This window comes from Trachypithecus francoisi, unplaced genomic scaffold, assembly GCF_009764315.1.
Source record: "Trachypithecus francoisi isolate TF-2019V2 unplaced genomic scaffold, Tfra_2.0 Lachesis_group12, whole genome shotgun sequence".
Taxonomy (NCBI): domain Eukaryota; kingdom Metazoa; phylum Chordata; class Mammalia; order Primates; family Cercopithecidae; genus Trachypithecus; species Trachypithecus francoisi.
The window spans coordinates 97,262,349-97,284,080 of record NW_022681457.1 but is presented as its reverse complement, the minus strand read 5'-3'; the positions used below and the strand labels follow the sequence as shown (position 1 = coordinate 97,284,080).

Genomic DNA, 21,732 nt, shown 5'->3' with positions numbered 1-21,732 from the left:
CTTGGTAGCAGAGTGGGGAGCTCAGAGGTAGGGGAGACCCAGGGCCTGGAGTGAAACGGGGAGGAACCTAGATCCAAGGGTGACCAAGATCTCAGGCAGAAGGGAGAACTCAGTGGCCGGGAACACGTGCAGGTATTTCAACTCCTCTGGAGAACCAGTAGCTGGTGACAAAACCCAGCGGTGTCCCTTCCATGGCCCTCCACCCTCACTCCCCCTTTCACAAGACACAAGGTTGGTTTTTTTTTTTTTTTTTTTTTTTTTTTTGCTTTTTTTCATTTCTTTTTAATACAAACTTGGATCTTTGGGTGTGTCCTGCCAACAGAAAACAACAACAACAACAACAGAAGAGAAAACCCAAAAGAGTGAAAAATAAGAAAGAAAAAAAAAAGCTCCCGCAAGAGGTTCTTCTCCCTCCCCCCCACCATGCGAATTTGCACACCACGGGACCACAGCAGGTTTACAGAATGCAATATACAATCCACGATTTATAATAAAACAGTATATACAATAAATAGGATATTGTTCATTTTTGTCAAACGACCTGTAGATAAATTTCTCAGTGCATACTTGCAGGGGCTCTGGACACCTCGGGGCCCCGCTCGCAACCTCTTGCACACGCTCGCTCTCTCGCTCTCTCTCTCTTTTTTTTTTTGTCTTTTTCTAAAACTGTGTTTTGTTTTTAAGTTTTGTACATTTTTAAAAAGTATTTACAATTGCTGGTTTTGTGCAGAAAGGGCTCACCTTCGGCTTCTGCGTGGAGGAGATGGGCGGGGGGGTGGAGGGAGATGGGTCTGCAAGGGGTGTAGGGGGCAGGGTGGGAGGCAGAGGGGCAGGCGCTCCTGCCAAAGGACGATGTGGACGCTGGGAGGGATCTTGGCGTTGGTTTTCTGAAAGCTGCAAAGAAACACAAGAGAAGAGGCAGGAGTGAGCGGCAGGCATCGACTGCTCTGAGATCAGGGAAGTGAAGAGGGAGACCCTCACCCAGCTCCTCCTAGGATTCGTCCGGGAAAGCTACCCATTGTTCTTTCTCCTGAAAACTCAGACCTGCCTTCTCTGAGCCCAGTTTACCCATCTGTAAAATATGCATGTCCAAGCCCCAAACCACAGGGTGAAGCAGGTGCTGGTTGAGGAGCTGGGGTTCCAGGCAGTGGAATTTGTTAAGAGCTTGGGCTCTGGAATCAGACACAGCTGAGTTCAAATACCAGTGCTACCCTTTAATAGCGCTGTGACCTTGGGCATGTTGTTGGACTTCTGTGAGCCTCAGTTTGCCCATCTGTAAAAAGAAGATAACTGAACTACCCCACTGGTTTGTTGGGAGGACTCAGTGATATAGGGCAGAGGAAGCCTGGTCCTTAAGTGCATAATAAATTATACTGATTAATATTCATTATTATTTTTCTGGGGCAGTTGGGCTCTCCAAACCTGCCTCCTCATATCATGATGAGTTTAGTAATTCCCCCAACTTAGGCTGTTCTGAGGAATGACATCATGGGGAGGGCAGGGCCTCAGCACACAGCACAGGTGTGAACCACTGCTTTTATTTCTTCTAAATCCAATCCTCTTCTTACCAATGCCATTTTGTTCCTTAGAGAGGTGAGGTGAGGAGGAAGTCTTTCTCAGTGAAGGAACAGAAACTGCCCAACACAATGCCATCTGTGTTTGGCTTAACCCTGCCTTCCTGAAGCTCAGACACTCCCAAGTTCCCAGTTCCTCCCATCGCCAGACACTCGAGATTGGAAGTACCCCTTTTTCCCAGACAGTTCTCATTATGCTTGCGGGGCCCCGGGGATCTGACTTCCCTACCCAGACCCCCAGCTTGGCTAGACCCTCTGGATTCACAGCTCTGCTAGGGTGAGTGAGAAGGTCCCCTGAAGGACAGGGTTGGGCTCGGGACTTCCTAAGAGCTCCAGTCATTAGCCTGGTCCTTTCAGACTTCTGTCCTCCTCTCAGAGCCCCGAGACACACATCTCCCACCCTCAGTGTGCAACCATCTCCATCCGAATTAAGGGGCGAGGAGAGGATGCTGAAGCGGCCTCCTCAGGTTCCTTAGGAGCCCATCAGTCCTCCCCCACACCAGCAGGAACCAGGCGGCGACAGAAAGCCTTTCCTCCCTTGTACTTTCTTGGCTTCCCTTTCTACCAGAACCACATTTAAATTCTGCTCAGCCTCGGCTGCTGTCTGCTGGGCAGTCAGCCCCAGGGACGACTTTTGTCCTGAGGCTGGACTTGCCAGGACTACCCCAAGGTCCAGGGGAACCAGGTGGGCTCCTGCAGAGGCAGGGCAGCACCCCATTCTGGTGGATCAGACCAGGTGGCAGGCAGAGGCATGGGAGAGGAGAAGAGCTGCATCTTTGTTAAGCTGTCAGGTCGCCTGCAGTTACAGGAGGATGTAATACTAGCCGTAGGGGCAAGCGGTGTGCCTGGGAGGGTGACAGCTGTGCTGCAATGGGGTGATAGGTAGAAAAGCAGCTCTTGGGGCAGGGGCTGCTGTTGGGATGAATGCAAGCTCTCCACAGTCAGGCGGTAAACAGGCTGCAGAGACAAGAGGGGTGTCTATTAGGGAGCAGAAGGATTTTATCTGGGGTAACTGCTTGAGCCAGAGGGCTGGGGGCATCTATCCAGAGGACAGCTCTATCGCGGTTGAAGAACAGTTGCCAAGCTAAAGAACCTCTGTTGGGGTGTTGGGTGACAAGGGAAGGGGACTTCAGGATGGGCTGCTCCAAACCACTGGCAAACTGATATTGTCCAATGCCAGCCTCCTCTGCTCCCTCCAAGGGCCCTGGGGCAGGCTGGGAGCCTCTGCATAAATCCCTGCACCCCCACCCCCACCCCCGGCCCTTAGCCACTGCCAGTGACCCTCTCTAAGCCAGGTCTCCATGGTGATCTCAGCCCAGCAGGCGGCTCCTGCCAGAACCATTCCCGCGGTGCCTGCGGCCAGGCAGCAGGAGGCTTTCTCACCCTCTGCTAAGCCGCCCATCGCGTCTCACCTTCCTCCTCCCACTACCCTCCCCAGCTTTCAGGACTTGGCCAGCCAGAGACTTTGGCAGAATCTTCAGGATGGGAGGGAGTGGGGGAGGGGGGAATCAAAGCCCAAAAGCCCCAGGGTTCTCATGGAGGTGGGAGGAGAACTCTGTGGCTGTGTGGAACTCTGACCTCACCAGGTTCAGCTCTCCACAAAGCAGGACCAGACACTAACACGCAGCCCAGTGCTAGGCACTGGGGACAAAGCAGAGACCAAGACCGATCTGGTTCCTGTCCTTGAGAGGCTCGCAGATAGAGGGGAAAGCAAAGCAGACCCCAAACCAGGTAATTACCATGCAGGGAAATGGTGGCTGTGCCACGGAAGGTCCTGGGGAGGCAGCTAACCTGGTTGTGGCAGGAGAGACTGTGGCTCTTCAACCACTACTGAACACTGCCCAGCACATGCTGGGGCCGAGACATGCGCTGACTGAATGACAGAGCGGGGACTGACCTGAGTCTGGTCAGCATGCCAAGGTCCAGCTTGGGCCTTGCACACCTTCAGAACACCTCCTTATACCACCCTGTTACCATAGCTACAGTACCCTTGTCATCCTGACCTGGCTCCTCCAGGGCAGCAACCTGTATGTGGTACTGCTGCACACCCAGCACTAGCACGCACCAGCCCCCAGCACACCAACCACTGCTACGCAGACTTCACCTTCTAGTGCCTCCGTGACACACAACTGCAGAGTCACATTCCTCTGAGTCCTCACGCTCCAGTGGTTTCACCATCTGAGGTGCCAGGGCATTAAGTGGTCTCTGCCTGTCGGGGGGGCACTGGCAGCACTGAGGGACAGCTGAGCAGAGATTCAAAGTGCTGCAGAGCACATATAAATCAGGTTGTCCAGAGAGGGCTGCTCTCCTCCAAAAAGGAATCTATATTTGTGCTTTTATTTAAGCAACCAGCAAACATGTATTCATGCCCACTGGCTGCCAGGACATGAGTTAAGGTCTAACCTCTACTCTCTGGTCTCTACTCTCTTGAAAGGGTCCAATGTCAAACAAGGCAGTAGAGCAGAAGGCAAAAAGAGTGCATGAGGCCGGGCAGGGTGGTTAACGCCTGTAATCCCAGCACTTTGGGAGGCCGAGGTGGGTGGATCTCTTGAGGTCAGGAGTTCGAGACCAGTCTGGCCAACATAGTGAAACCCCATCTCTACAAAAAAAATACAAAAACTGGGCTGGGCGCGGTGGCTCACACCTGTAATCCCAGCATTTTGGGAGGCTGAGGTGGGCGGATCACGAGGTCAGGAGATCAAGACCATCCTGGCTAACACGGTGAAACCCCATCTCTACTACAAATACAAAAAATTAGCCGGGCGCGGTAGCGGGTGCCTGTAGTCCCAGCTACTCAGGAGGCTGAGGCAGGAGAATGGCGTGAACCCGGGAGGCAGAGGTTTCAGTGAGCCGAGATCACGCCAGTGCACTCCAGCTTGGGTGACAGAGCGAGACTCCCTGTCAAAAAAAAACAAAACAAAAACAAAACAAAACAACAACACACACACACACAAAACTAGCCAGGTGTGGCGGCACACACCCTGTAATGCCAGCTACTTGGGAGGCCAAGGCATGAGAATTGCTTGAACCCGGGAGGTGGAGGTTACAGTGAGCTGAGAGCGCACCACTCCACTCCAGTCTGGGTGACAGAGCAAGACTGTCTCAAAAAAAAAAAAAAAAAAAAGTCCATGTGAATTTGAGAGACTGATTTCCTGTGTGACCCAGAGTAAGTCCCTTCCCTCTCTGGCTTCAGTTTTTTTTTTTTTTTTTTTTTTTGAGACAGGTTCTCACTCTATCACCCAAGCTAGGGTGCAGTGGCACAATCATGGCTCACTGCTACCTCCACCTCCCAGGCCCAAGCGATCCTCCCATCTCAACCTCTTGTGTAGCTGGGACTACAGGCACACATCACCACACATGACTAATCATTTTATTTTATTTTTCATAGAGACAAGGTTTCCTTATGTTGTGCAGGCTAGACTCAAACTCCTGAATTCAAGCAATCCACCTGCCTTGGCCTCCCAAAGTGCTGGGATTACAGGTGTGAGCCACTGTGGCAGCCTGAGTTTCTATTCTATAAAATAAGGGAGTTGAACAGGTGATGGGAGAGATCTTCAGGCACTGGGATGGTGCCCCAAAGCCAAAGAGTCAGAGGCAAACCATAGAGGCTCAAAGCCTGATCCATCCCTGTAACATTTTTAGGCAGCCAGGCCTCTGAGTCACCTCCATGTGGAGAGGATACTGCTTCCTGGGGGCTTAGCCCACAACTGGTATGCAGAAGTACCGTTAGAGAGGTGGACCTGGAATTCACTGAATTATCGATGAGGCTGGGATTACAGGTGCGCGCCACCACGCCCAGCTAATTTTTGTAGTTTTAGTAGAGACAGGGTTTTACCATGTTGGTCAGGCTGGTCTCGAACTCCTGACCTCGTGATCCACCCACCTGGGCCTCCCAAAGTGCTGGGATTATAGGCGTGAGTCACTGCTCCCGGCCTGAGAATTTTTTCAAATGTGTGTCCACTACTGACCAGAGGTGCTCCTTAAACTCTAGCTCTGCCAGCCATTCCCTCCTTAAGGTTCTTTCCCTGTCCCTGCAGCTGTGGGGCAGTAGGACCAAATGGGGTTCCCCAGCCTTGTGTGACCCTGTGTCTCTACTAGCTCTCAGAGCCTCACATTCCTTCCCTGTCCTGGGAGGAGGCTAGCTTCACCTCCTCCATCTCTCTCTTTCTCTCTCTCTCCCCCTCTACCCTGTGGCTGGAGATGCCATAGGTAAAGACAGGTGTTCCTGACAGGTTTGTGTCGGACACGCAACTGAAGTGGAGGCTGAGGAAAGAGCAAGAACCATGGAACCAGGCAATCCCCAGGGGCCCTTCCTGGCTCTACCTTCCGTGCTTCAATGACCAGGTGGCTCTGAGTCCTCAGGCGAGGACCTTTCCCTCTCTGTAAACCGGAGGGATTGTGCTTGGAGACATCCATAGGCCCAGTGAGCCCTGAAAATTTGAACTGGTTTATTTACACACCCCGTCCCTGCCCTTCTATTAGGAGCACTTTCTGACGACAGGGTGAAATTGTCCCATCCTGTTCCCTAGGGCTTAACCTTTCCTCTTAGAATTCTCCCTATTCTACATGCTTTTCTTCAACTCAAGTTTAAAAAAAAACAAAAAAAACCCTGAAATGTCCCAGGCATGATGAGACACTGGGTGGGGGAGGGGAGAACGGTGCCCAGAGATGAGTAATCGCCCTAAAGGAGTTGATGGCGTGGCAAGGAGGGCATTCCCAGGAAGGGCTGTCACGGATGCAGAAAGGGTGAGAGATTAATTGGGCCTGAGAAGGACTCTGGAATGCTTCTTGGAGGAAGTGATGTCTGAGTGAAAGATAGGAACTGACAGGTGGGAGATGGGGTAGGAAAGGGCCACCCAGGCCAGGAACAGCAGCAGCACAGGGCACCTTTGGGAGCCAGCCCTCCCAGAGCTCCCTCCTGTTTCCACACATGCTCCTGGCTGTTAAGGGAGGGTGTGTCTGAGGAAGATCGGGGCTGGAAAAAAGGTTGGATGCCAGGATGGAAGCCTGGAATACCTTGAATACCATACTGGGAAGCTGGGCCTTTATTCTGTAGGCAAGGAAGGAGGCTGGAGAGGGAAGGATGCAATCAGAAGGTGTAGAGCAATGGAGTCACAGGAGCAGATGTGTTTTAATCAATTCATCCAATAAATATTTTAGGGACTCCAGACACTGTGCATCTAAAAATGCTAAAAAAAAAAAAAAAAAAAAAATACCAAGCACTTTGGTGGCCATAATGGGGAGAATGAACTGGGGGCTGGGGGTGGGGTACATGCCTGGAGCAGGGAGGGAGTTGGGCCAGAAACCCAGGTGGCTGAGCTAGAACTAAAGCCTCTGAAGTCTCCAATTTGTCAAGACCCATTCCCTGCCTCCAGGAATCTCCTGCTGCCTGCCCTGCTCACAGTGGTTTTAGAGGGTGGTCCCTGATCCTTCTCGTGGGAGTGTCCCAGGCCCTGCTCTACAGAATGATGCTCATGTGGAGGATTTTTTTTTTAATTCTTATTTTTTTTGAGACAGAGTCTTGCTCTGTTGCCCAGACTGGAGTACAGTGGTGTGATTGTGGTTCACTGCAACCTCTGGCTCCCAGGTTCAAGCAATTTTCCTGCCTCAGCCTCCCACGTAGCTGGGATTACAGGCACACACCACCACACCTGGCTAACTTTTGTGTTTTTAGTAGAGATGGGGTTTGACCATGTTGGCCAGGCTGGTCTCGAACTCCTGGCTTCAAGTGATCTGCCCGCCTCAGCCTCCAAAAGTGCTGGATTACAGGCGTCAGCCACTGTGCCCAGCCCATGTGGAGGTTTTTTTTTTTTTTTTTTTGACACAGAGTCTCACTCTGTCGCCCAAGCTGGAGTGCAGTGGCCAGATCTCAGCTCACTGCAAGCTCCGCCTCCCGGGTTCACGCCATTCTCCTGCCTCAGCCTCCCGAGTAGCTGGGACTACAGGCGCCCGCCACCTCGCCCGGCTAGTTTTTTGTATTTTTTAGTAGAGACGGGGTTTCACCGTGTTAGCCAGGATGGTCTCGATCTCCTGACCTTGTGATCCTGATCCGCCCGCCTCGGCCTCCCAAAGTGCTGGGATTACAGGCTTGAGCCACCGCGCCCGGCCTTGTTTTTTTTTTTTTTTTTGAGACGGAGTTTTTGCTCTTGTCATCCAGGCTGGAGTGCAGTGGTGCGATCTTGGATCACTGCAACCTCCGCCTCCCGGGCTCAAGCAGTTCTCCTGCCTCAGCCTCCTGAGTAGCTGGCACTACAGGCACCTGCCACCATGCCCGGCTAATTTTCGTATTTTTAGTAGAGACGGGGTTTCACCACGTTGGCCAGGCTGGTCTCGAACTCCCCACCTCAGGTGATCCTCCCGCCTTGGCTTCCCAAAGTGCTGGGATTACAGGTGTGAGCCACTGTGCACGGCAAGGAGGTTTTAAACAAACACCTGTAAAAGGCTGCAAGCCCTGTGGGGGCAGGGCACTGCCTGTCTTGCTCAGTGATACCCTAAGAACTGGACACAATGCCTGGCCCCAAGCAGGTCACTAGCTCGTGCGTGTGAACACAGAGTTCATCTACTTCCCCCAGCCTTCCAGCACAAACGCAGTGCACTATGGCAGCAAAGGTTATGCTGACAAAGATGGCACAACTGCCAGGGGAAAAATCATGACATATTACAGTCACGAGAAAATATTTTTCATATTTGCAGTGGGGGAGAGGATTGGTGTGCATAACTGTGATGACAGGGTTTCTAGCTGAGCCAGGTCATTTTGTCCTTGGGTTCCCCAGGGAGGACTCGGCCCAATTGCTAAAGCAAAGAACTAGGTGCTATCACAAAGCCTCCCCCAAGGCCCCAAATCCACACTAGAATACAAGCTCCTTCCTAGGAGGGGCACAGGCGAGGGAGGGCCGGCTTTGTGGTCCTGCGCGAAGGTAAAAGAGGCGAGGGTTGGAGGTGTGTGACTCACACAGGCTGGTCAGAGGCCTCAGAGTTCAGCCTCTGCGGGGTATTTACCTACCCATCACCAGCCACTGACTACGTGCTCACTGTGTACCGGGGACCTGGCCAAGGGTTTCACGCATAATCTCGTTTAATTCTCATAAGAGACGCAGAGAGGTGACGTGACTCATCAGGTGACATGACTCACCAGGTCACCTGGCTGGTGAGGGATGGAACTGGGTTGTGCATAGAGGCCTATCTGTGTCCACAGGCAGGCTCCCAGCCACCACCCTCCAGTTCCGTGGCCCTGCTCTGGGACGTGGGAAGATAAGAAAGAAGGAGGGTGAGTCGGTATGGTTGTGGAGAGATTACATTTTCAGGAAATGAGGGCTCAGAACAAGGCCTGGCCTAAACATGGCTGCAGGAGTGGCAAGAGATAGGATCAGAGGGAGGATGGCCTCAGAGAGTGTGGGGAAGAACTTGTGCCCAGAAGAGTCAGGGCAGAACTGGCTGGGCCCTGACGTAAGGCCTCTTGCTCAGAGTCACAGGCAAGATCAAGTGACCTCTCGAGGTTTCAAGACACGAAGAGACAAAGCCCAGAGCAGCTGGGGCCTGGCCCAGGCCCGGGCATGCCTGCTGACCCCGGCTGGATGGTGGCCTTGGAAACTGCTTCCTGCTCCAGTCAGGCCCCAGCCGGAGTAACCTTGGAGGACCTGTGACATTTCTCTTGGCCTCAGGTCAGGCCTGAGAGGGAGTAGGGAGGGGAGAGGGACTCCAGATTCCTGAACACCTTGGAGGGCCCTGCGTACCCTCCCACCCCTGTCCCCAGTGTCTGACAGGGTCGATCTTTAGCCCACAGGGCCCAACGTGGAGCCAGTCTGTCTGGCTCTACTTTCCATCTAGAGGCCTGGAGAAGATGTCTGCACAGGCCCAAGGCCCCCTCCTTGCTTGACCCGTTCTGTTCCCTGTCCCATCAGCCACAGCTCTCAGATCAGTCGGGCCCCACATTCCCCATTCTGTCTCCTCGGAGCTTTTATCTTCTAATTCACATTGGGATGTGACCTGCCTTTGCCCACAGCTCCCTCTGCCCAGAATGCCCTTCTCACAGTCTCCATGTGTCCAAACCCTGCCTATTCTTCAAGGTGGAGCTCAAGTGCAGCTTCTTCCACAGAACCTCAAAATCCATTTAAGATATCAGACCCAGCAAGAGCTGCGGGGATTGGGCCGGGCGCGATGGCTCATACCTATAATCCCAGCACTTTGGGAGGCTGAGGCAGGTGGATCACGAGGTCAGGAGTTCGAGACCAGCCTGACCAACATGGTGAAACCCCGTCTCTACTAAAAATACAAACAAATCAGCTGGGCGCGGGGCGCACCCCCATAATCCCAGCTACAGGAGGCTGAGGCAGGAGGATCGCTTGAACCCAGGAGGCAGAGGTTGCAGTGAGCTGAGATCGTGCCACTGCACTCCAGCCTGAGTGACACAGCGAGACTCCATCTCAAAAAAACAAACAAATAAATAAAAAAGTTGTAGGGATTGTTCAATCCAATCTGTCCTTTTGCAGATGGGGAATCAGGCATGGGGAGATGAGAGGCAGCCATATGGCAGAGTACCCAGGCTCAGGAGGGACAGTACTGGGTTCTAATCTTGGCTCCACTATTTGCTAATGGATCCCCTGGGCAAGGTTCAGAGCTGCACCCATTCCCTCAACTCTCTCTAATGTGGGATAGGGCGGGAGGCAGGGGGTTGTGGTGAGGTGACACATCCCACCTCATAGTCTGCTGTGAAGGGTCAGTGAGGCAGCGTTACATAAACAGCCCAGCACAAATGCCCCTTTTCTCATCAAGGGAGCAGAGGGCTGACTTCTGACTACAACACCCAGCTGCCCAGTGCAAACCTTTGTTTCTCACTGCCTCTGGGCACCTGCCACTCTCTACCAGGTGTTTTCAGGTTCTTTGTGTACTTGTTTTAGTTTCCTGGGGTGGAGGCTGAACTGGAGGACAGGGGCCATGTCTGCTTTGTCTCCCCAGTACCCAGCACTGGATGGACACATAGGGGCTCAAGCTGGGAAACTAAGCTCAATTACTGCTTCTCCAGGGCCTGGCGTCAAAACCGCTCCCTGTTATTGGTGAATGAGTGTGTCCTTGTCCTCTCTGCTTAAGCCCTCTGTTGAGAGTGGCAACTCCCTGTATGAACTCTTTTTCCTTACCACTCTCTTTCTCTGTATCTCCAACTCTTTCTCATTCCCGTGATTTTGATCATCCCCTGGCACTGGGGGGTTGCCCTAGAGCCTGTGTGCCATCTTAGAGAAAGGGGGCAGCCCTCCCACCACCCTGGTCTGGGCCACCATCACTGCGTGTGTGGACTTCTGCAGTTGGTCTCCCTGCTTCAACACTAGCCCTGCTCCATGGTGGCCTGGGGAATTCCGGCAGGGAACTCTTCCGTGGATCCCAGTGTGTCTGGGAATGAAGTTCAGACGCCTTCCAATGCCCCACGTGATCTGGACTTGCCTGCCTCATCCCCTCACTTAGCTTTACTGCCTTCCCATAGGCAGTTTCTCAAAGCTGAGTCCCTTCCTGCCTCCAGGCTTTCCACACTGCTGTTCCCTCTGCCCAGAATGTTCTTCCCATTCCCCACCAGTTGTCCAGCCCCATCATTCCTCAGGCCTCAGCTTCAAGGTCTGGTCAGCATGCTGTGTGCGCTCACAAGCTTCTAGCTTTTTTCTCTTACACAATGCTTCCCATAGCTGGAATCATCCACGCTTAATGCCACTGTTTGCTGTCTTCCCCTCTAAATGGGAAGCCCCCTGAGGACCAGTACCTCATTTGTGGTGTTCACTGTGGTGCCCCCAATGCCTGGCTTCTAGTGGGTGCTGGACAGATGTCTCTAGAACAATGGAATGCACTAGTTTGAGGACAGCGCAGTTAACTCCCAGCCCTGAGTGGGGAGCAGGGCCAGAATGTGGGGCTGGATGGCATCCCAGTTCCTCCTGCGTTCAGGCCTCACTGGGTGGTTCCATTATGTATTTCACTGAGCTGTGACCTGCCCAAACACCCAGCCCCCACACCCGTCCATTTTCCCACCCAGAGCCTGGGAGAAATGGTTTTTGGATTATTTCACATTTCTGGATTATCCATGAGACATCTCCCCTCCAGTGAGAAGGATCAACAGTTTGACATTTTAAACCCTAAGCAGCTTCTCCCTGGCCTGCTTCAGATCTGAGGTTCTGCTGCTTGCAATGAGATGCATGGGGAATGGAAGGCCGTTTTAATCTTGGCCTGGCTTCATTAGGAAGGAAAAGATACTGCCAAAAAAGAAAAAAAAAAGTTTGCTTCATTGTCTCTGCCACACAGAGCTGTGAGAGCCTAAGGGATTATCAAAGTAAATTTCCTTGAAAAGATAGGGAAATTGAGGCACAGAGAGGGACAAAAGCTTGGTCAAGGGCATGTGGCAAGTTGGTGGCCAATCTGGGAATGATCCTCCCCGAGGCCTCCTGACTCCCGCATGCTGCCCTTTGTTACCTTCAGGCACCAGGGGAGCTGGGGTCTGGCGGAGAGCGGGCAACAAGTTTCCACTGACATGACTTCAGGACCCTGAGTCACCCCGGCCTTTAATGGCCTCCCAGAGCATGGATGGGACTTTCCAGGAGCCCAGCTACTCCTCCAGGAAGAGAAACTCCCAGGAAGCTTCAGTGGCAGCAGAGGTGAAGGGTGAGGGGCGCAGGTATGCCCCCAGCCTGCCCTGCCACCAACCACCACATCTGGGACAATTCTGTGACAGATCTGTTGTCCAAAAGCAGGGCCAGTAGCGGCTGTATTTCTGGAGCAGGCTGTTCTTCAAGAAGATGGCTCCTTCAACCTTGTTCTCTTTGATCATTTTGGGGGCATTTTCTGTCTTTTATTTTCCTTTTTTAAAACACCAAATCTTGAGAACACTAAAACTGACTCCAACTAATGAGGTCACAGTACCTGATAAAAACAGTATCGAAACATTTAACATTCTTTAACTGAACTCTCAGAAAAGTCTTTGGCTTCAGGAAAGGGACTGGCTTTTCTAGGGTCAAAATACCTTGCCTGAAGATAGTCTCACTGGTTGCAGGTTTGCGGGGACAGTGGGATCCCAGCACCCCTTCTCCACTTCTGGGTCCCTACCCTACATGCTCCTGGCCACACCTAGCCTATCTCAGGCCAAAGATGTTGGAAAATAGCCTTTGGGGTACCTTGAGAGGCCAAGAGAAGACACTTTGGGCCATCCTGTGAAGCCCTTGCAGAGTGTGTGACCAAGCCATACTGGCCACTCTTGGCCTGGCCCTCACCAGGCTGCCTCTTAGAATGGATGAAGCTCCCAGGGGAATGGGGGTGCCAGCAGGACTGGTGCTCTGGATAGGCCCTGGGCAGACGACCATCCAACCTGCTCCTCCCTTCACCTGTCTCACACAGGGCAATGCAAATGCCCGCCCTTATCAGCGTATTTCCTGGGAAATACTCACTTCCTACCCAAGACATAGCATGAACAAAGAAGTGAAAGCTTGATGAACCAAACTACGGGGATCCATTCAGTGTATAGTCCTCTGGCCATTTCAATTAACAAGACCCCCTGAACATCCAAGCCCCCTGCTGAGTTCCCAGCCCAAGTACCCCATCTCCTTCTGAGGCTGTCCGCACCAGCGAATCCTCAGTCCCTACGCCCTGCTGTCGGTCCCCAGCCTCGCCCTTAAATCCTGCATCTGCTTCCTGCACTCCATACTTCTGTCCTTGCCTAAGCTCTGATGTCCTCTCCCCACCCCCAGGCCTCTGTCCACTGCGCCCGCATCCCCAGACTCACCCAGGAACAAAACCTCGCGGTCCAGTCGGCACTTCAGTTGGCACTACAGGGACGTGACGGTGAATGTGTCCTCGGGGTGAGGTTCCGCCATGGGCCCCAGGAAGCCGCTCTTGGGGCCCCCACCCAGGCCAGGATGCGCCTGGGGCATAAAGCCTGGGTACCTGTAGGCGGTGTCCTGCAGGGGCAGCAGCGAGTCCCTCGGCACGGGGGACAGGGTCAAGTCACTAAGGAGTGGGCAGCCATAGCCAGCAGCGGCTGCAGCAGGGCCACGGGGTGGGCCAGGGGGCCGGGCCATTTCCAGTGGCTCCTTGTCGGCCTTGGGCGTGGCTGGTGGGCTAGCCAGGTGAGGGGCACTGAGGCACGCGGCCTCCGTCCTGCCCAGGAAGTCAGCCAGCAGCCCTGTACCCACCTTGCCTTCATAGGGCGGGCTGCGGGCAGCCGAGCCTGGAGGGTACCAATATGCTGTGCCCTTGCAGCTGGGGGAATCGTAGTGGGCCTGGCCCAGCGGCAGGTCCCGGCAGCTCAGGTGGGCCTGGGCTGCAGCTGCGTGGCCCAGGCTGGCCCCCTGGAGCCCATGCTTGAGGGGCTCGCAGGCAGCCAGCTTAGTGGGCGGTGGTCGCAGCTCTTCCTTGAAGCCCAGTGTAGGCGAGCAGGTGGGCGAGTATGCCTTCTGCAGGCCGGCGTCGAACACCGTGGGCGGGTGGGCCAGTGGTGGGAAATGCTTGCCATCAAGCTCGGGAGCACCCAGGCTGGGCGAGTCGCAGTGGAAGCCTTGGCCGAAGGTGCCATCAGAAGGCGTGGACGGGTTCATGGAGTAGGGTCCTATGAAGTCACAGGGGTCTCGCTCTCCCACGCCGAAGGCCCTCGACTGTGAGGGCAGTGGTGACATGCTGCTGTCCCCGCTATAGTAGTCCAGGCCTAGGTCAGGACTGTCCTGGAACAGTGGGTTGACCGGCTGTGGCTTGGGGATGAACTTAGCTTTGGCCGCTGCGCCACCCCGCTCCTTCTTGGCTGAGCAGGCCCCACCGCCCCGTCCACCTCGCGGCTGCCGGGGCCCAGTGCTCCGTTTGGATGGGTAGCCTGAGGCAGCGGCAGAGGCAGATGTTGGGAAGCCCAGATGTGAGGCCTCAAATAGGTCCACCTTCTTCCGCCGTCCACGGCCCGGCTTGGAGCTACTCTGAAAGAGGACACTCTGGTTCCAGTTGTAGCCGGGGGCAGATGATGCCTCGTTCCAGTCCATCATCAGTTTCTCCAGGCTGGACAGGCTCGACTGGCCCTCACTACTTGAGGCCTCGCTGTTGGCACGCCGAAACCCGCCGCCACCGACCGGCTGATTGAACTGGGTGCTGTCGGAGGATGACTCGGAGAAGGTCTCTGACACAGCTGTCTGCTGCTTCACCTTCTGTGGTGTGTAGTTGGAGATGTCCAGGATCACGTTGGGCTCGCTGACGTGGCAGTCAAAACTGGGATTGTAGAGCTGACTAAAGGCCTCTGAGGCCCAGTCCAGGCCTCCATAGCCCTGCCGGAAAGGCCACTGAGAAGCCCCCGCAAACTGCCGACAGTTCTCGGGCGAGGGCTGGAAGGAGGAAGAGGAGGAGGAGGCGGCAGAGGCTGCAGAGGTGGCAGAGGCTGTGGTGCCCTTGGGCACCATGTAGCCACCGGGCGAGACTGTGCTGGCCCGGCTGTCACAGCGCAGGGGCGTGGGGGCTGAACCAGAGAAGGGGGCCCCCTCAGAGCTGTTGAAGAAGGAGGCCTTGCTTGGTGGCAGGCAGGGGCCCCCGGTAGGCGGTGGGGCATAGCCGGCGCTGTGGGCGCTGCTGGGTGAGGCAGGGAGGCTGTTGCCGCTGCCATAGGCAAAGCTGCAGTCCTTGCTGTTAGCGCAGTCCTGGCCTGTAAAGGGCTTAGCCGGGGCAAATACGCTTTGTCCAGCCCCGTAGCCGCCATACTGGGGCAGGTAGGTGTTGGCAGGCGGGTGGGTGGTAGGTGAGCGGGCCACGGCTGAGGGCGGGGGAGCCAGCTTGGGGAAGGTCTCGACTGCCCGGCAGTCTGAAGTGGCCGGAGTTAGCCCATAGCTCGCTGCCCGTCCTGGTGGGAAGGTCTGGCGCGTGGGCAGGACAGGCTGGAAGGAGGGGTCCGCCCCAGCCCCACCACTACCCACTGCCACTGGGCTGGCCTTGGCTCCCCGGCTAGGGAAGGTGGCAAGGCCCCGCTGGGCAGGTAGGGCGCTGGTGGGTGGCCCTGTATAGGTGCCTGATGCCTTCCGGGACTCTGGGCGAGAGGCTGAGAGGGCAAAGTCCAAGAGATCGGAGGAGTCATCCGAATCGAGCAGCGAGCGAAAGTAGCCGGTGAAGAGGTTTTGGCGCTCCTGGCTGAGCTCGGTCTGGCCTGAAGGCGTGCCCGTGCTGTAGTAGCTGCCACGGCCTGAGGCTCCGCTCTCCAGCCCAGTGGAGGCAAAGGCCCGGGCCTCGGTCCCCTGAAACCCACAGTTTCGGCCAGCTTGCCCGCCTGGGTGCCCATGGTGAGGGGCCCAGCCACCACCCTTATCTCCGGCCCACTCAGCACCCGCCTCCCCAAAGCCTGGGCCACTGGGCACCTGCTCTGGGAACAGAGTCCCATTCTTCCGGGACCGTCTCTTGCGCTTTGGCTTCCCAGTCACAGCGTCTACCTCCCCCCGGCCCCGTTTGCGTGGGTGCCCCAACTCGGTAAGGCCAGGGCCCCCCACCCCAGGGGCTGCCACGGCCACCACCTTCTTTTTCTTGCCAATGCCCTCAAAGAAGTCACTGAAGGAGCATCGGGCTGACTTGGCCGCATGGCCCCCACCCCGGCCACCAAAACCACCTGCTTTGCCCCCACGCCGCCGGAAGCCCTGCACACGATGCAGGAAGTGGGAGATGCTCTGGGTGTCAGGGGCCTGGTGCACTGACTCCGGCTCACTGGGTGTCCAGCAGCGGGGTGGCGAGCACCGTCCAGCGCACTGGCTCTGGCGGTTCAGGAAGGCCAGCTTGGCCAGGACGTCTGAGTACTCGGCCTTGCTGTCGTTGGCGTCTGCCACATAGGATGGCTGGGGAGACGCCAGCTTCTGCTTCCGCCGCCGTCGTTTCTTCACCTCTGGCATGGCCATGGTGGCTGCTGCCACAGTGGCTGCCTCGGCCGCCACCACAACTGGCTCCTTGGGCTTGCCAGGACCCAGCAGCAGGTTCTTAGGAGGGCGGCCACGCTTACGCTTAAGAATAATGGGCATCTCACCGGGTGGGAACACCACTACCACGTTCCGCCCGTTGTTCTTCATCTTCAGCAGCGGGGTGGGCTCAGCTGACACACGCAGGCCTAGCTCCTTGCCCTCCACACTCAGGCTGCTGCTCAAGGAAGACACTTTATATGTGGTCTTGTTCCGTCGACCGAGCGATACGGGGATCTTGGCCATCTTCACCACCATGCGCCGCACACCTCGGCACTTGCCTTTGCGGGTAGAGACCACTGGGGTCTGGGAAGATTCTGGCTTCAACTCTGGGACTGAGACTGGGCCTGGGCCTGGCAGGGCGGGGGGTGGAGGAGGCGGTGGCGGTGGGGGTTCGGCCAGGGCGGCTGCCAGCCCCGTGGGCATAGGCAGGGGCAGCAGGCGGCCCTCGGGTCCGGCGTCTGCCTTGCGCCCCCGTCCGGCTTTCCGCCGGCGACACAGGATCTTTGGCCTATCAGTACGCCGCAAGGCGTACTTGGGGTGACCCTCAGGCCCGGGGGGGCCGTGCGGTGAGCACAAGTCCAGGCGCAAGGGCTCGGCCAGTGGGCAGTGCCCCAGGGGCTGCTGGGGCTCCAGACGGCGACCTGGGACGTCAAGCAGCTTGGGCAGGGGGTCGAGTGCCTGGGGGTCAAGCAGCTGCGACTCCAAGGAGTCAGGCAGGGTGTCCAGGGCCTGGAGAGCCAGGCCCGGCAGCCCCAGAGGATCAGCAAGAGGTTGCAGGGGTGGCAGCTCCAGAGCTTCCCCGAGCGGCTCTAGTGCCTGTGGGTCCAGGAAGCGGGGCTGGGGGTCCAGGAGCTGAGGCTCTGGCTCAGGAGATGGTGGCTCGAGGGCCTGGGCCTCTAGCAGCTGGGCCTCTGGGCAAGTGAGGGAGGCCAGCTCACTAAGGATGTCGGCGTCAGCAAGTTCTGAGTAATCAGTGCTGTCTGGCTCAGGCTCTGGGGGCAGACCCGTGGCCACAGCCGTGGCTCCGGGACTATGGCCTTGGCCAGGCTGGGGACTATCCCTAGGCTCAGGCTCAGGCTCGTAGAGGGGGTGGCTGGGCCGCTCTGACTTGGTGTGTGGGGTGGCCCGCTCCTCAGGGCTACGGATGCTGTTGGCCAAACTGGGTGAGGAGAAGAAGCTGTACTGTAGGTCACCGGGTGGCGGTGCAGGCGGGCGGCTCAGTCGGAGCCCACCACAGTCCAGGTGTACACCACTGTGCTGCAGGTCCTGGGAGAGGCGTGTCAGGTCCTTCATGATGTCAATCAGCTGCACCACTGGTCGCAGGTTCACCCGCCCGTTGTCCCAGCAGCGTCGGGAGCTGCTGCCGTCTCCGGCCGGTGTGGGGCAGCGGGCCTGTGAGACAGGACGGGCTGCCCGTGGGGGCAGCGGGTCGTCCCCCTTGGCAAGGACTGGTGGGCGCCGGGTGCTGGGGTCCCGGCGTGGGGGTGGGCGTGGGTTCTCGGAGAAGGCGTGGGTGGAGAAGGCCTTGTCGGGTGGGCTGGCAGGGGGCCGGGTGGGAAGCAGGGGCCGGGGGGTGGGGGGGCCGCCGGGGTAGTACTTGGGCTCCCGGAGGTAGTCAGGAGAGCTGCACACGGCACTGGAAGTCACCACCAGGCCCTGGGGCTTCACACGCATCCTGACCTTGTCCTCCGCAGGCCGCCGGGCGGGGCCGGGGCTGACATGAGGGTGCGAGAAGCCGGGACCAGGACCTGCCAGGCAGGAAGAGCAGGAGGTCCCTTACTGAACACCTACATCCTCATCAGCTTCCCATATCCTCGATGAGCTCCTGGACCCCTCCCTCCTGAGGTCTCATCTCCTTACCAAGCTCCTGTCCCCACCCTAAGCCCAATCCCCTTGCTGACTCCCAGCCTTTCTCAAACCACCATATGTATAGCAAGCCCCTCATGGGCCCCAGTTTCACTTCTTTTTTTTTGAAAGAGAGTCTCACTCTGTCACCCAGGCTGGAGTGAAGTAGCGTGATCTCAGCTCACTGCAACCTCTGCCTCCTACTGCAAGCAATTCTCAGGTGTCAGCCTCCCAAGTACCTGGGATTACAGGCATGCGCCACCACACCTGGCTAATTTTTGTATTTTAGTAGAGTCAGGGTTTCACCATGTTGGCCAGGCTGGTCTTGAGCTCCTGACCACAGATGATCCACCCGCCTTGGCCTCCCAAAGTACTGGGATTATAGGCGTGAGCCACCATGCCTGGCCCAGTTTCACTTATTGACAGCTCATCCCCTTTGGAAATCTGGCTATGAGCTCAGGAAGAACAGGACCCCTGCCTTTGAGAGGGAAGCACATCAGCAGGGTGATCAAACTTAAGGAGAAGGCCAGGAAGCTCTAACAAGGGCACGGCCTTCCTGCTTCTTACCCCCAAAGGGCTCCATGAGAACCCCCACCACTCACCCTCGGCTCTGCCGCCTGGGCTGTCACACTGGAGATCTCTGTGGGCAACAAGACAGGCAATAGATCTGAATTCCCCAAATGGTCCAGTGGCCACAGTTCAACCCCTGCCCACCGGCCCGGCCTCCTCCACGTACCACCCCCGGCTCCCTCAGCGCTCCGTCCAGCGCAGACACCCGGCTGACCTGGAAGAGAGAGGGCCCCCGTGCCTGGGGGCTCTGCCAGTCGCTGGCTGTCAGCTGGGGGTGCTGTGGAGCAACTTCGGCCTGAGCCCAGGCCTCGGGGCGTGGACAGCGCCTGGAAAGGACCATCGCAGCTCAGGTTTAGTGAGCACCTACTGCGCGCCAGGTACTGGGCTGGAAGCTGTCCAGGCATCGTTTCATTTAATTCTTCATACCAATCCTGTGAGGTAGGGGCTATTAATAACCCCATTTTGCAGATGAAGAAATGGAGGCTCAGAGATAAAGTAACATCATTCATTCATACACGCATTAGTTATGAAGCACCTACTTTGGACAAGGACTGGACAGACAGACACTGATCAGATCATTATAAATTACTTAATTACTAGGGGGATAAGAGCTGCAAAGAAAAAGTGAAGACGCCTGAGGTCAGAGCAATCACACGGGGAGTCAGCAACAATAAAAGTCCATAGTTTGGGGACATTTTCTGTTGCCAAACACTGGGCCAAGCGCTTTATATAGACTATCTCACCAAATTCCCCATACAAACATGAGATCAATATGATTATCTTCCCCAGTCTTACAGAAACTATCCTCTGGAAGATGGTAAACACCATAAAAGCAAGGATATCTGTCCTATTCACTGCTATATGTATTTCCCAACACTCAGAACAGCACATGGCCTACAGCAGCATTTAAAAAAATGGCTGTTTGGCCAGGTGCAGGGACTCACACCTGTAATCCCAGCACTTTGGGAGGCTGAGGCAGGAGGATTGCTTGAGTCCAGGAGTTCGAGACCAGCCTGGGCAACATAGCATGACCCCATCCCTACAAAAATTTAAAAATTAGCTGGGCATGGTGGTGCACACCTGTAGTCCCAGCTACTCAAGAGGCTGAGGTGGGAGGATCGCTTGAGCCCAGGAGGTTCAGGCTGGCTGCTCTGAGCTATGATCGTGCCATTGTTCTCCAGCCTGGGCAGCGGAGTGAGATCCTTTCTCCAAAACATTAAATTTAAAAAATTTGTTGAATGAATGAACAAACGAATAGGTATACAGAGCAATCAACCCTGCCTTTTCCCTTTAGGCTCTTTCTTCTTCTCCAGACCCAAAAAGGATGCTGAGGGAGGGACCCAAGAGTGTAAAAAGGGACATTCTCTGATCCTTCTTCCACCTTCATCTTTGGAAAAACTCTGCCGCTCCATCCTACCTCTGGTCTTGTCCTGGCCCCTGCTACATCCTCTCAGAGCCCTATCTACTTCACCTTCATAGTATTTATCGCAACTATAATCAATGACTTGTGTGACTGGCTGTTTAGTGTGTCTCCTGCAACAGTGTGGGCTCTTCAGGAGCAAGGATCACGTCTGTCTTGTTTATCGCTGTATTGCCTGACCCTAGGGCCTGGGCTATGAATGCTACATAAATATTTACTGACTGACTCCCTGAGCTGGTCAGGGCAGAGCTGGGATTTAGATCCAGGCATGTCTGACTCCCAAAGGAGCCCGAGGACTGAGGGCCATGGCTGATTCCAGGAGCTGGGATCTCAGGGAGCAGGGAGCTGAATGGACCCCAATACTGTGAGGGTCTTAAAGACTGACCTTGATGCCTGCCTAATGTTTGGCTCTGACCTAGTACTGGGTCACTGAGACCTATGTGCCAGAGACTCATGTAGACTCTCCCCACCTACCAGTGCCGTCACCCCACAGGAAGACTGCAGAGCTGTAGGGACAGGATAGAGTAGAAGGAGACACTTCTCTGTTCCCCTTTGGGGGATGTCGATTTGCAATCTACAAAGCACCTACCTACACATCTATGACCCACTGAATCCTCACAGCAGCCTGGGAGGCATGATTTATTATCCCCGTGTTACAGGGGAAACTGGCTCAGAGTGGATGTGTAACTTGCCTGAAGTCACACAGTTGCTAAGTGGCAGGATTTCTAATTCTGCCTTAAGTCCAAAGCCTCCTTCCACTCCCAGCTCCTGTAACAATCCTTCAGCCACTTCTGAAAATGCTCCTTCTAGCGCCGTGGTCTAATTTAAGACTGGGAGGAACCTTAAAATTATCTAACCCATTGGCTTCCAAAGCCTGGGCCTGGGGGAGCTGTGTAACATTCCAGATACCCAGGCCCTAGTCCAGGGGAATGTGACTCATAGATGTGAAGGGACATCTGGGAATCTGTATTTTTAACCAGCTACCCGAGTGGGTACACTTTCTAGTGCCATCTCATGCCCCTCCCATTTTACAGATGAGGAAACTGAGACCTGAAGAGGGAAAGAGACTTTGTCTGAGGTCACAAAATGGCACAGGAAGGGGCCCTTTTGTTGCCCACCCAGGTGGAACATCCCTCTATTCACTCTTCCTTCTCTCTCTGCAGGTTCCAGGCCTCAGCTGCTCCTCGTTGTCCCACCTACTGGTCCCACCTACTTTGCTCTCTCCCAGGCCTGGCTGTGGACCTGGCCCCTCCCAGGTCAGGATCTCTCTAGTCCAAGAACTTGGAGCACTGTTACCCTCGCAGGGAAGACAGTGGGTAACACCCTCACAAACGATAAAAGGGGCTCAGACTCTGGAATCCCCAAGTCCAATTTCCAACAGTGTGGTTGAGCC

General features: G+C 55.6%; 1 protein-coding gene across 10 annotated transcripts in view; it reads right to left on the bottom strand.

Annotated features, from left to right (window-relative positions):
- Window positions 1–236: 236 nt before the first annotated feature.
- Window positions 237–21,732, bottom strand: part of AHDC1 (AT-hook DNA binding motif containing 1) — a 71,101-nt gene continuing 49,605 nt past the window's right edge. For 8 of the 10 annotated variants that reach the window (XM_033227576.1, XM_033227577.1, XM_033227573.1 and 5 more), the window contains 4 exons: window positions 19,134–19,245; window positions 18,952–18,989; window positions 13,324–18,252; window positions 237–894 (listed from right to left, as the gene is read on the bottom strand). In XM_033227576.1, coding sequence (XP_033083467.1) covers window positions 13,367–18,178 — 4,812 coding nt within the window. In that variant the 5' untranslated portion in view covers window positions 18,179–18,252; window positions 18,952–18,989; window positions 19,134–19,245 and the 3' untranslated portion in view covers window positions 237–894; window positions 13,324–13,366. Of the gene's footprint in view, window positions 895–13,323; window positions 18,253–18,951; window positions 18,990–19,133; window positions 19,365–21,732 lie in introns of all 10 variants that reach the window. The other 2 variants (XM_033227579.1, XM_033227578.1) reach the window with 2 other exon arrangements.